General features: G+C 41.1%; 1 protein-coding gene across 2 annotated transcripts in view; it reads right to left on the bottom strand.

Annotated features, from left to right (window-relative positions):
* Positions 1–15,452, bottom strand: part of snx29 (sorting nexin 29) — a 154,481-nt gene that overhangs the window by 64,553 nt on the left and 74,476 nt on the right. For both annotated transcript variants that reach the window (XM_075458260.1, XM_075458259.1), the window contains one exon: positions 13,913–14,019. In XM_075458260.1, coding sequence (XP_075314375.1) covers positions 13,913–14,019 — 107 coding nt within the window. The remainder of the gene's footprint in view (positions 1–13,912; positions 14,020–15,452) is intronic.

The raw sequence follows: 15,452 nt of genomic DNA on the forward strand, positions 1-15,452 counted from the left end.
CGCATACCATTGACTTGTTTAACTTTTGTTAAACTCCTGAAGGCTATAATTTTAGGTGAAAATGATACCTAGTGCTCCTTTAAGTGATATTTTAGACTGGAACTACTACGGCGATAAGACAATTCAACTTGGCAGTGTTTACAGATGACTTTGGTTCTGTCGACTCCACCGTCTGGAAGAACTTTAAAATGAAAATGGCCGAGTAAAAGTTCCGTACCCTTCTCCATGTTTGGTGGATCCACCAACTACTTTCTTGTCCGGTTCCGCAGCAGACAGCAACAGACAGTGACAAAATAAAAGCCTGTGAGCAACAGACTTTTACAATAATAAAATAAATAATAAAACAGGGGTGGTCCTTGGCGTAGTGGGTTGAGCAGGCGCCCCATGTACAAGAGGCTATAGTCCTCGCTGCAGCTGGCCCCGGTCCGAGTCCCGCATCGGATGGCCCTGTGCTGCGTGTCGTTCCCCCCTCTCTCGGCCCCCTGCTTCCCGTCTCTCTAAACTTTCCTATCCATTAAAAGGCACAAAAGCCCTCAAAAATTGCAGAAAAAAAAGAAAACATGCGTTGATGCGTGATAAAATACTTAACCACGTTAAATAATTAATGCATTAACGCGATAATAACGAGTTAACTCGCCCAGCCCTTGTTTATGGAAATGTGAAAAGCAAAAAGGTGCCGTAAGAGTGCTTAGTAGTGCACACACAGCATGATATATTTTCATACTGTGTGTGTGTGTGTGTGTGTGCCAGTTCTCCCTCTAAGAAGTTACTGTTCGTGGTTTTCAGTCTCGAAGCTGACAGACTAGCTGACAATTTCCTTCAAGCCGGTGCAGTTTCACGCTGAAAAGCTCTCAGAGTGGATTCAAAAAAACATCACAAAAACCCGACAGCTCAACAAGTCAGCAAAGTAGAAACCCGACGTGCAGTCGTGAGCTTCAGGCTGCGGCCTCTCCACAGCCTTGATCCGTGGCTCAGGCAGGGAGCTCCCGCGGCGATCCGATGATCAAACCAGAGGTGACCAAAATGAGCCTCAACGAGGAGCTGAGGCAAGTTGGAACAGCAACATGTTTCCAAATTACTGTAACCAGCAAACTGTGCACATTGCAGTATGCTATGTATGAAGCTGTAAAGGCAGCAGTATTGCTGTAGAGCAATGGATGTGCTTTAATAAGGCTTAGAATTGAAAACTGCAGTATTGTAGCAGCAATTCATAGGAGCACCCTTTGCAGAGATCTATTTGCAACCCGTGACATGTTGAAGGTGACAGGATATCTAATAAACCACGTGAACTGAATTAAAAAGCAAATATATACAATTTAACAAACTCAATTAGTAGATTTCTGACAGAGATAACAAAATACAGCATCGGGCCATAAGAAACCAATAGTCAGAATGTTAAATTGGACTGAATTGATATTGTGCTTTTTCTAGTCTTGACCACTTTTACACTACAAGCCACATTTACCCATCCCACACATACAAACACATACACACTCATACAGGCCTACTTAATCTGTTGGTACACTACATAGCCGAGGGACACTTTGACATGTAGACAGGGGAAGCCGGGAATTGAACCACCGACCCTCCAATTGGAAAACGAGCGCCCTTCCTCCAGAGCTGCAACTTTAAATCATGCAAAACTTTAATTGATAATTTTGCATAAATTTAATTACAGTGCAGTAATGTAAGCACAGTCCATTGCTTTTACCGGAAAATATGGAAATCAAATTATAAAAAAAAAATGATGAAACACTGCAAAACTCCATTTTCAAAATACAACAAATGAAAGAGTTATAATAAATAAGGAGAACAAGTTCCCATCTTGTTGTAGTTTAATTTTCTATGAATCTAATTTAATCAGTTTGTATTGTTGGCTGCATACTAAGTAAAAGCTGATGCTTTGCCACTTCAGTACGATGCCATTCTACAGTTATTAAAATGCGTCTCACTGCTTCCCGAGAGACGCTGACCCTACAAGCACCATCTTCAACACTGCTCAAAGACACACAGACAGAAAAAGTAAAGTAAAGCCTTGTCCTCCCTCCTCCCATGCTCTTCTGTTCCATCTTTCCATCTTTCCTCTCCCTCAGTGTATGATCTGATCTGAGCGGCGCAAAGCTGAACTGGTTTCAAGAAGAAAGCCAAGAAACCCCTGGCTGAGCTGAACAAAGACACCGAATGGAGAAAAAAAAATAGAGCGAAGGCAGCTGTAGCATAGCTGACCCAAAACCTAATAACCTTAATTTGATGGGGCATGTACGATGAATGGGACGAAGCAAAATGAGGTCAAGAGGAAGGAGAGAATATGAATACCCATCAGCAAAAGAGGACAGGATGGGGGAAACTGATGTCAGAAGTCACAAACAGTACAGCCTCCAGTGTTCATATGAATGATATCTTTATGCAAAAACAGTCAAGCAGTAATTTCCTCATTCTTACACAACAATCAAGGTATACTCGTAACAGCTCATGTACTCATTTGTTTTGGTTATTGAGGTGAATGGAATGTGTGTGAAATTTTCAGCTTTTTATACTAAAAGCTGCCAGTGGTTCCCAACAAGGTCAGTATATGGAAATGTGTTCAAGCAACAACTTCTCAAAACTAACCTGCAGTTCCTTTGAGTTCCTTGAGAGTTGGGGGCCATTTTTTTTAATATAGAATTCTAGCTGGTGTACAGCCCTGGTCTTGTTTGTGCTTCATGATGTGTCATCATAGATGCAGTTTGCAGTATTTCCGTGAAAAAAGATGTCATGTGGATGGAGGACATGTTGCCCCAAAACCTGTATATACCTTTCAGCATGGTTGGTACCTTTCCAGATGTGGAAGTTAAGAGTTCCGCAGGCACTAATGCACCTCCATACCTTCAGAGATGCAGGCTTTTGAGTGCCGGTAACAAGCTAGATCTGAAAACTATTCTTAGATCATCTGATCTGAACTGTTCTAAGTTTCAGGATCATGTTGATATATGGATTTTCTGAATCTTTTCATGATATTATGCTCTGTAGATGATGGAATATTCAAGGTCTTTGCATGTTTACACTGAAGAACATTAATCTGAAACTGCTCCACAATTTGCAGATGCAGTTTTTGTTGCAGATTTATTAACTTCTACCCAACTTTACTCGTGAGAGACTCTCTCTCAGGTGCTCTTTTTTTTTTACCTCACCATGTTACTGACTTTTTGCCCATTATGGAATACAGTAGTAGAATGTCTCACTTTCAACATTTGATAAGTTTTCCAATTTCTACAGTGAATAAAATATTGGTTTAAGATTTTTGCATATTAGAGCATTCTGTTTTCATTGACATTTTAGAGAGCATTTTTTGGAAACGTGACAACTTCCTGACCACTGACCCTTAAGTTATGCATTATTATGGGAGGGGTCGCTTTGAGAGACACAAGGATTATCCAATAGACATGCACAGTGTCTACAAGACCTCAGTTTGATCCCAGCCATGCACATCACATCTGGCTGGGAAATCCCAGTTGCCGAAGGCTAAATGGTGAACTCGCATTCCACAAACCACTGGGTTATGTCACAGTGGCTATGTCGTTTGATACAAAGTCTATGGTTTTAATGAATAAATCATGGTCTATTGCTATTGGTGGTAAACCAACAAGGGCCGGGTTTTCTGTTCTCACACGGGGCACACACAGCAGTTAAGTACAACACAATATCTCCAGTCTGTTCATACTGTATTTTAAGTGGAGCTCTGGTGAAGAAGAGGCTCATCTAAGCTGAGAGGCAGCATGACATGAACGCGTTGATTTCAAAAGAGGACACGAAACTCAGGTGGTGCCATGGAGAGTTGACCTGCCATCTTTCAGCACGGATCAAATTCAGTTTCACTTCACGCATTGTACTACTTCATTTATTCAGTGTTTACAATATGCTCATCAACATGTTTTATCATCAAAGTTCAAAGTCAAAGCTGCGCTCTTCCCTTGTGGCAAAATTAGGAGACTTCTACAGACATAAAACATTCTTATTAACAATCATTTTTCTTGCATCTTTGAAAAATATATAATGGCATACTTCCACAGATTAAATGCTATTCATTTTTATCCACAATTTCAGGATATATCATCACAGGGATGTTATATAAAGCCTAATGGCAGGCATCTCTAAGTGCTCCTGCATCTAGGGGCGATTTCACACTGAGCAGCACAATGCAACCTTCAATGAAAAACCAAAAAGAGTTTTTCCTCTGACATTTGAGACCCAATCAAAGAGCATCGAAGGCTTCACAACCTAGGCAATATGGCCAGCGCTGGAGTACTTTGTAAATGTAAATGCTGCTTATATCTTCCGTCTGCATCTGTGACTCACTGCAACGTAGTTGTTCTTTAACAGAAAGAGACATGGCTGAGAGATGGAGGGGAGGAGGGGGTGGGGGGGGGGGCGACCAATATAGACATCACAAGCTGTGCCGTCCACTCTGTGTCTGTTTTTTTTCTACCTCTCCTTAGACAGACAGGGAGATGAAACGCGAAAAATGAGCACACGAGAGCAGCAGATGGACTAATAGAAAAGACAGAAATTTTTTGGGGGGGGGGCTTTTTTTAGAAAAGGCTAAAATTGGAACGTGGTGCAGACGTCCGTCTCTGTCACTGCCACATCACACAGCGAGCTCCAGGAGCACTTGGATCACACATTTATGCTCACGTAGTATAATTACTTTGAGATGCTACAGTGACGACTAAGTTTAAGTGCAGTCTGCCAGCTTTAATTTTGGGGTGTTTTCATCACATGCGGATGAACACTCTGGGCACTAAAGCCTTCTCTTAGTGAATGTTCTCAGACAGATTAAGATTAGGTTTCCATTCATAAAGTTGTCACTTCCGCTATCAAAAGCCAACATTTTAATATACACTGACAGGAATTTGTCAGGATAGAGAGAGGGGATTAAATAACACTCAGCTGGTAGTTGTGGATTATAGCAGCACATGATAAATGTTTTCACTTACTTACTCGCAAAGACTATTTCATGTTGTTCTTTTCCTCCATTTTTGGTGGACAAACACCTAATTTATTTGAAGGAGGATTGTAAATGCGCTGTAAGTAGACGGCCACAGACCTTAAAACACATCACAAACACATCAGTCAGTGCTCAACCTATTTTTCTGTGTAATGGATCTGTAAGGACAAGTCCGGGTGAGCTGATCCATCACCTGCAACTCGTATGGGCCAACTTTCATTCCGATTAGGCTGATCAGCCGCCTCTGTATCAGCAGGGCTACTCTAAGTTTGTTTCTTATGAGAGGAGAAAAGAAACTGTGTGTGTGCCTTTTAATGTCAGCCTGTAGATAATTACAATAAACAGCAGGTCAATGTCAGTTATGAAGCAAACAACGCAGATAAGGGATTCACTCACTGAAGGATAGAGTTCTGTGCAGAGAAGGGTAAAAGGGAGACAAGTGAATGGATTCCCAATATTACTATATGTGCAAGAGAAGCTTCAGTATGATTTGCTCACAATCATCCTTTACTCTCATCCTTATCCTGGACATTTTTATTGGTTTTGTTCCGCTGGAAAGTGGTCTTTGTCAGACTATGCATGAATAGCCCTCACATGTCATCTTTACACAAATAAAATATGCTAATGCATGACGATTTCTGATCTAATAAGTTTTGCAATATGCAATGTTGTTAAGTGTAATTGACTGCGTCATTTACGTCAAATGGAGCGCTTCCAGCAACCTAAAGGATGCCGATTGGAGCATCTCGACGATAAGCATTAGTTCAATGTCAAAACAGGTTTCAGCTGACAAAACTTAGTTCAGAACCTCAAGTACAAGCTATTTATGGGACGTGAGAATAGGGCTTCACAGGTACAGCGACAACAACTGAGAGGGAGCTGCTTTTAGCTAACAGATTAAGAGGCTGGAAGAAAAAAAAAAAAAAGAGTTTTAGTCAAGTAAGTACTTTTAACATCATTTCAAACCAGCTGCAAGGCTTCACTGGCAAAACGCATTAATTTCCCCACTGAACTCTGTAATTAAGGTAGCAGAGAAGAACCCTGTGACTTTAATTTACATGCACATATTCAAGCTCCACAGCAGGAACATTAAGTTTTAATACTGGTGTGGTGGTTTTACTGTGGTGTGGCTCTTCAATCATTCATCTTAAAGATAAATGATAAAGCCCCTAAATTGTTACTTGAAAAAAAACGGACTGGTTTATTAGGCATTATGGTTTTGAATTCAAGGGCATGAGAACGTTTACAATCCCAATACGGACGTAGATGTCTTTACAACCAATCTTAGAAAAAAAAAAAAAAAAAAGAAAGTAATGCTTAGAAAGGCTTTTGTACTCAAGAGCCTGGGTGAACACTTCAAAGTGGATTCACCTGCATTATGTGTGGAAGAATTGTCTGCATTATGCAGTGTTTTGGCTTTTCAAGGGTCACGTTTGCTCGCGTAATGCAGCAAAGAGCCCAGGCATTATGCAAGCATGTCGGCTCATATTCCTCCACTCATAACCGTGTCTCTTCTGAGTCAGTAGCTTGTAATTGTTGCCCTTGTTCTCGATGTTGTTTATGGTTAATTAATGAGCTGGTGGATCAAAGGGAGAATCCCTGATCCCTATGGAAGATTCGACCTATATGTCTTTTTCTATCCGCCAACAACCCGCTCTGACACTACAAGACAAGCGATAGGAAACCACAGCATGGAAAAACGAGTCGGCAATAATAAAAAAAATACCTGCTTTGAGTTCACAAGACTTCAAATGTTTTTTTTTTTAAATGCGTTTTCTTTTTGGATGCGAGTCTGCTGAACAATTTGGGATTGGGATGGTCTAGCGTTTACACTTCAGACAACAGAGGGAACAGCAGTCCGGTCTGATGCCATTTGAGGACCAAACCTCTAAATCTAAATTATGCAATTCTCAAAGCACTTCATTTCTAAATACAAGAGTCTTTGCTTTTGGAGTATACTTTTCCATACCAACAACTGACCACAACATACTGATCAAAACAGTATTTAATCTGCAGTCTGAGTTAATCGAATTGCTGCCTTGATGAGTTGCCCACTATACACTACATGCAATCTTATTACAGAGGTTAGAAGACTGGGTGGGAATCTCTGGTCGTGCTTTAAACTGGTTCAAGTCCTATCTCGACGACAGGAAATATTTTGTTGAAGTTGGTAACTGTGTCTCAGACCAAATGGCTATGACCTGTGGGGTTCCCCAGGGGTCAATCCTGGGACCCCTATTGCTCAATCTGTACATGGTTCCATTAGGCCAGCTAATACGCAGCTATAATGTGTCCTGTTTCATGCTTTTCTATACCTCTCTGGGAAGAAATAGTCTTAAATTAAACGTTCTGATGGATTAAACATCGTGGTGATTTTGTCTAAATCAGCAAAGCACTTGTCTCTTTAATCCCACATCCTGAGGATGCAGCAGCTGCTGATGATGATGATTGGCACAGGGTTCTTGATCAACACTCGAATTAGTTTTTAATTTTCCATTGCTCATTCCATTTCCATTCATATTTAGAAAATGTAAAGGAGTAAAAAAAAAAAAAACTGTAGGCTCTCTTCAGACTTTATGTGCATTAGGGAGGGAAAAAAAAACAAACTCATGAACTAACAGATGTTTTTACAGATATGATATAATAATACATGTATTCTCAGAGATTATAATTAAAAAAAAAGAAAAGAAAAAGAGCTCAAAAAGAGCCGTCCAGTTTTCTCTCTGGATGTCCATCACAGTGACAGTTGCTTTTTCCGTCTCATGGTTTGTTTCAGGTTAGAGAAGCTAATTCTTCCACTGAATTACAACCACTGCCAGTGTAACCTATATCGACACCCTCTGATGACACTGGGAAAGGGACATTTTTACACTTCAAACCAGTCAGTGGATGCCTCTGTTTCACATTTTGTTTTTGTGGCTTTTCAGAAGTTTCCTTCGGATTTACTTCACTACCCAAAAGAAACCCAGTTTACGATTCCTCCAGGGCAACGTGAGTGACATACAAAGTGTATTTCTTTGCCATCCAAACACATTTTTATCAAGCCATATGGTTAGTGCTGTCAGAACCTCAGTATGGAAATAAAAATAAAATTTTTTTTAAAGTTATCTTAGCTGTAACATGTTCACACGGTGTAGCAAACCTGCTGTAGTCCTCTGTTGCCCAACTTTTTTTGTTCCACTTTGACTCAACACGAGACTTAACACAAGATTCAAAGATAGTTGCAAAACATCAACCTAATTTCACTGTATAGCAGCACTCATGACATCTGTTTCACAGCAGCTACAAAGTTGCAGAAGCCTGAGGGGATGCAGTCTTTCCCCGTTCGGTTTTACCTCAAAACACAACTGAAAAACCACTCTTCTCTATGTCTCGTTTTCGTTGTCATTTTCATAAAATTATAACTGAAATTCATGAAGTAATGACAAACAACATGCTTTTAAGGTCAGGAGCGGTCGCATCTTAGAGAGTGCGATTTCCTGGCTGATAAGTTCGTCGAGGTTGTCCTGTACTGTAAATTTTCAGCCTAACAACAGCAGTCTGCATGCTCTGATAAGAGGCGTTACATCACCTCCTGCTCACCCTTTCCATATCACCTGAGAGTTATCGATCAATGTCACGCTGTTTGGCCGTTTCGCAGAAATCTCAGTGGACACGTTCACAGCATTTTCCAATTTGTCCTTATTACTCAGGGACGATGAATAGCACCATGGAGTAAATAGGAAAATCTTAATCCCGTTGGTTTTATCTCTTCACATATGTAAATCACATTTTTTTATTTTTATTTTTTACATGTCACCTCTGCTCTAATTTCAGACAAACATCATTTCAGACAAGGTGCTCTCAAAATGGCACTTAAATACTCATGCAGCTCGGATGTTTGAGAAAAGCCTTTCGTCTGTAAAATCAATTTACATATCTGGTGAATGCATGCAAGAGTGGAGCAGCCTTCATAAATGATTTCATATACAGCTGACAAGTAAACACATTAAGGAGGGAAAGGAGAGGGGTGACAAACTGAGAATAATGATAAGTTAAAACTAGATGATTCCAACCCAAGTCCCATTAGTCTGCGCTCTCGGTGTGGTTAAATACAGATTGGTGGCTGGGTAAAATCAAAGAGAGGCATAATAGATGGCAAATCGGGCCAAACACATGAACAGACGACCGTCTTTGAAAGAAAAGACACACGGGCAGATAAACAATCCACAGTTCCAAACATTTTGTAAATGACCTAGAAAACATTTCGGCACCTTCCATGCTTTCATTCTTGTTCGGCAGACAATGATATCATGGAGGTGTCCAGTCAGCTTACAGTGGATGGAAAGAGTCAGGGAGAGAGGGGCGGCTTGTGCAGAGTCCCTGTGCCCCAATCTGTCAGGACTTGTGAAGGCAAATCTACTTAAAGGTGGAATTTGTAATTGTTTTGGTCTTCAAAAATGATAACCCCAAGGTACAGAGTTTAAAAATCTGCTTGAGAAGTTGATGTCAGTTGAGCAAGATTTCTGTCTGTCTGTCTGTGTCTGTGTGTGTGTGTGTGTGTGTGTGTGTGTGTGTGTGTGTGTGTGATCTGACCTAGATACAAAGACTCAATAGCTAGAAATAAATAATTAGTAACTTCACTTCATTTGGCGAGTACACGCATGGCATTGTAAGAGACTTTGCTTGAGACCGTGACCTTCCTTTTCAGGAACGATTTTCAACATTACTTCGCATAAACATTTGCCAATAATGATCATTGCCCGATCAGTTGGAGCACCCTTAGTTAAAACTGCTCTGATCAATCTTTGTTTACTGGCAATGGACCAGAGGTAATTTTAGACTTTTTGTTCATTTCTTTTTTCAGCTTGTTTCAAGGCCGTGTAAATCATGCACCTTTTTCATTAAAAAAGGATTAATATGGGGTGGTCGGTGGCGTAGTGGGTTAAGTAGCCCCATGTACAAGAGGCTACAGTCCTCGCTGCAGCTGGCTCCGGTTCGAGTCCGTACGGCCCTTTGCTGCATGTCATTCCCCCTCTCTCTGCCCCCTGCTTCCTGTCTCTCTTCCACTATCCAGTCCATTAAAGGCATAAAAAGCCCCAAAAAAATAAAATAAAATTTTTTTTAAATTTTTTTTAAAAAAGGATTAATATTCTCATGCTTTCGGTGTGTTCTGTTGCACCCAAAGACACAAACACAAGTACAAAGATACCTAATAAACAGAATTTTAAGGCAACAGGTGGATGGATGTGGGAGGAGGCTCAGCAGCAATCACAGAGCCCGCAGGACTCAAATAGGCTTTTTTCCCCCCCTTTAAATGAGCAGGTCAATACTTAGCAAATACTTAGATAATTAGCATCACGCCGTAACCAGTAACATCAGGAAAGAAGTCCATATGGAGGTTCTTTCAATTATATATTCTGCCTCCGGAATGTCCTGCGAAGCATAAATCTCTTATCTGTAAAACCTCACATGAACTGTCTGAGTAAAGCCCCCTCCAATCCCCCAAACCCAAATTCAGCAGCTGATGGGATAACATTTTTAAAAATGCCCTTAAATGACACTCATTTGAAAGATTTATTTTGCGATAGAGCGCAGAACGCCCAGAGATTTCTCTCAAACATGAGCCCAGTCGAAGTCAATACAGGGCTTCACAGCATTAAATTAAAACTCAAATCCGTCTCAAACACGGGTGTTTCCCAGGTTAACACAGGCTGAGCGCCAGCCAATATTTGTCTCTGTCAGACCTTTATGTATCTAACAAGGCTCGATGTGACATTTCCTAAAATCGATAACTCGGCAGGTCAGATTGTGTCTGAGACACTGAGGTGAGACGGGAGTGCTGACAGCTACTCATGTAAATCACAGACTTTCTGAGTCATCGTCACCCTCACCTCAGTGAATTAAGGCATAACTGTTTGTACACTATAGAAAAAAAAAGACCCAACACAATCCCTCCATCCACTTTTTCCACCTCGATTTCGACACTGTACCTTAAAACAAATCTGTTGACAGCACTGGTGCTGAGCAATAATGAGAACATACCGAATCAGCTGTTAGAGCCACATGTCAGTGTTCCCTCTCCCCTGTGGCTAGCTGATGCAGCACCATTAGCCATCGGCAGCTCTCAAATTTCGCATTACTTCCACAAGACGACTCATTACCAAACAGGGGACAAGTCCCCGAGACCTGGCTCGCCCAGAGCCGGGCGAGAGCCGGCGCTGCGGCTGCGTCCTGAACCCCTCCTACTGGCTGGCTGCGAAAGCTTGATCAAGACTGACAGCCGAGCAAATGAACCGATAAATAAGTAAACACTGTTAAAAATGCACCATACATGCATGTGCATAAATAAGTAAAAAAGTAGTTTGGGCAAACACAGATGGAATTATTTCTTATTAAAGAAATATAAAACCATAAATCAATTATTGATGTAGCTGCTCCCCCTCAGCACACGCACACACACACAAATACACGTATCACTGCCCATCAGAATGCACACTTATTGCCTCATTTGTCAATCTAACAGGAAACTGGACACAACTTACACTATTACTCACACAGCAGGCAGCATTAAAGCTCATGTCCAATTATTAGATGTCTTTCCCATCCCCTGCTATTGATATTTCTGCGAAGAACCAGCTCAGGGAATTTCTCTTGGCACCGTTATGGATTTTAGATCAATGAAACTGTGGACAGTTCAGTTCTCCTGTTTTTTTTTTTTTTTTAGATATACAAAGTAAAAAAGGGAGAACTTTCCCCCGCACAGTTCTCCGCGAGCTAAGAAACTTAAAAGAAAAAAAGAAGAAGAAGAAGAAGAAGAAACTTGCTTATCTCACTCTTTCTCTATCTATGTATCGAGGTGTTACTCAAAGCAAAGCATCGTCTCACTGGCTCTTGATGTGATACATAGTGAACACACGTCATTGTGCGGCAGGAGCAGGGTCTTGGTCTGTAATCTGGTAGATTGTCTTGTTTTGTTTGAGCAAACAGGAGCATTCTGAGATTCTGGCACTGCCAGATGATTCAAAGAGAGAAGTACAGATGGAAAGATCGTGTTTATCCTCGGGAAAGCAAACCGGATAAATCGTACACCGAACAACCAGACATTCTATTTGAAGTAAGAAGCAACAAAGTTTATGTGGCTGGAAAAAAAACAACAATTATAATCAGACACGTTAAGGCGTAAACAAGCAGGGGGCGAGACGTTTTTCCTCTCGTCAGCTTTCTTACCCGGAGTTAAAGTTAAAATGTATGAAATGAAAAAAAAAAAAAAACAACACCAACATCGTCAATACCAAAAAGGACACTCAGTTGTTCATTTATCACATTTTAACATAATTGTCATAAGACTTATGTTCATATATCGTCTTTTTGTATGATATACCTTATTATTTCCTGATGTGTTTGTGTGTGGTTCTTTATATACAAGCATGGTCAACGTTCAAGCCACACGAAGCGACAATAAACAATATCAAGTGACATGAAATGACCAGATCCTCATTTTTTTTGTCCTACAACCTAAAACCACAGTGTTTTTCTGCCACCAAAGAAAGAATACGGATGGAGGTAAAGTCAAGCGACAAAGAAAGTACACCCTCTTTCAATTATAAGGGATTTCACATACTAGAACGTGTTGAGATCTTAATATGGTGTAAGTAAACAACCTCGGCAAGTCCATCCTTACTGCTGCCATGGGCATTAAGAGGCAAAGAAGTGGCCGGGTGATACACACTCGATCGATTGTTCATCAGCACACTGTGCGTTAACACAACGTCGAGGAGGTAAGACATTAACAGTAATCTCAGAGAAGCAATTGTTTCTGTCCATCAGTCTTTTCAAGGGTTATAGAGCCATTTCCTAACCATTTGGGGTTCATCATTTTACAGTGAAAAGGGTCATTTTGTGGGAAACACATCCCAGCAAATTCACCCCGAGGTCAGACTGCGCAATGCTCAGAGAAACAGCAAAAAAAAAAAAAAGAACCCAAGAGCTCATTCTCAGGCTCCGTTTGTCTCAGTTAGCATGTTGAATGTTCCGGTTTATGACAGCACAGTTAGAAAAAGTCGGAACAACTATGGCGTGTTCGGGGGATTAACAGGAGAAAGAACATGGCAGCACAGCTTAGGTCAGCACACACACCACAATACTTCTGGAACAATGTCAGCACACACACCTCAAGTCAAGTCACACGACTGTCAAGCACGGTGGCGAGGGGCTGATGATTTGGCTTGTTTTGCAGCCACAGGACCCGGACAGCTTGCAGTCGCTGAGTCTTTAAACCAAAAGTATTTGAGAGTCTGACGTGAGGCCATCTGTGTGACTGCTAAAGCTTGACAAGAACTGGGTCACACAACCAGGACAATGATCCCAAGCCAAGCAGTAAATCTAGAACAGAATGGCCCAAAAAAATAAAAAATAGAGAACAATTAAGGTGTTACAATGGTCCGGTCAAAGTCCAGACCTCAACCTGATGCTGAAATGCTGTGACGGGACGTTAGGAGAGCTGTGCATAAACAAAGAAGAAGAAGAATGGCCCAGAATTTCAACAATACCAGGCGGATAAAGTCATAGAGTAGAATCATTACTTCCAGTTATTGTTGCGAAAGGTCATGAGTTGTTGTCCGATTCTGCAAATGAACTTGTGTTTTGTTTATATGAGGTTGTATTAACATCATTTTAAGACTTTTTTTTTTTTAAATCATTTTGTCCTGATACATCAAACTATCGAAGTGAAAGAGGACGTTCTTTATTCTTGACATGACTGTATTTAATTTGTTGTCATATTACTAAAACAAATCAAATCAAATAAATAGCCCAAAACTCATTTTCAGTCATTCTTATCATTGACCACAAATTGCCTAATTAATCAACCTACTGGTTCCAACTAAATCAATGAGAGTGAGAATATTCAGCGATACACATCAAAGCGGAAATAGAGCAGACACTTACCTCGATGAGTTTGCGTTCATAGCTGGCAGCCAGTTCCTCGATGTCTCCCATGAACTTGTTCTGCGGGACAGGGGCCTGTTCTTCACATGTATGCGTCACGGACAAAGCTGCGGCAGGTAGAAGACAGAGAGGGACAACGTTACACACATGTACACATACTGTGACGTGCCCAAAGAACGTTCTGTGTGGGAAAACGCTATCTGAAACCAATTAGAAACAGCAGGATTCCACCAGTTATGCCCATGGAGTCGTCCATGTTGTGGAGTGTGGAGTGTTAAGACACCGAAGGCTGTTTGATGCTTTGGTTTTGGCAGCAGGACGATAATGCAGCGGGAGCAGCAGATCTATACAATATAAACATTATTAGCCATAAAAGATTCATGAATCTCCAATTGCTTTAATTAATGTCAGACTGAAGAAAAATACGAGTCTCGCAAGCAAATCATGCAGGGAGAGAAGTTCCCCCACAGAAAACAAAGTGTGCATTTCTTTTTATGTGCATTATAAAACGGTGAAGCACTCGCACACATTTGTGCCTCCCTGAAAACCGCCTGCTGTTCTGTCAAAATGATCCCACCCCCTTCCTCCTTTCGTACCACTGCCTTGTTTACTCTGACTTTCTGCTCAGATAGAGATTATTGTTTCTTTGCACCACTGTTGCTTGCTAACTGGCTGGAGTCATCATGTCGCAGCCCGAAGCACCGCTTCTAAGCCTATAAACATCAGCTAATCCAGTTGCCTCTGCAAACAGCAGCAGAACTTTGCAAAGTCAGAGCTGGAGTTTTTTTTTTCCTTCCTTAAGAAGGTGGGTGTGAGATGGATGGTTTTTCGCCTCAGCAAAAGCAAATTAACACAGTTATTTCACTGCCACCACACAAAGCTAACACTTAGACAAACACACCGAGGCTTTGGGGAGGGGGGAGAGGGGGGAGAGCGGGGAGAGCGGGGAGAGCGGGAAATAAACTCAGCATGTGCAGAAGCTCCATAGGGCTCAAATAAACTTGTGGTGATAGCTCTTCAGGGAGACGTTTTGGAAAATATACAGCTAAACCGGGATTAGTGAGCGTCTAAACGTCTAGACGGAGCAAGGCAGGTATTGATGATGGAGGCCAGCTTGTTGGGAGTTCAAAACAGAGAAAAACCACAAGGCAGGAAAGCAGCAGAGAATCACAAGCAGGTGCACACTCGCATTATGCATAAATGTATGCAATATGTTTTTAAGTGGCGTCTTATCAATTCCTGAAGCAATGTTTGCATCTCAGCTGAGTATAGGAAGGTGTTGCTAAAAGAAAGACGAGCAGGGCTGGATAAAATTAGAGGAAATCATTCATCAAAAATAGAGTCAACTAGAAATATGTTAATCAGCTTTTGGCATAAGTGTGAGCGTTCACACCTATCGATCTCTATTGTTAACTCACCTCTATGCTGCAACCCACCAAAGGATAAAGCAGCTAAGTATGTACGCAGGGATGGATTCATTAATTAACTAAAAAGAAAGCTCTGGTAGGTTGAAATAAAGAACAATTTTTAACAAAAGTAA

This window comes from Odontesthes bonariensis, chromosome 23 (assembly GCF_027942865.1).
Source record: "Odontesthes bonariensis isolate fOdoBon6 chromosome 23, fOdoBon6.hap1, whole genome shotgun sequence".
NCBI classification, from domain to species: Eukaryota; Metazoa; Chordata; class Actinopteri; order Atheriniformes; family Atherinopsidae; genus Odontesthes; species Odontesthes bonariensis.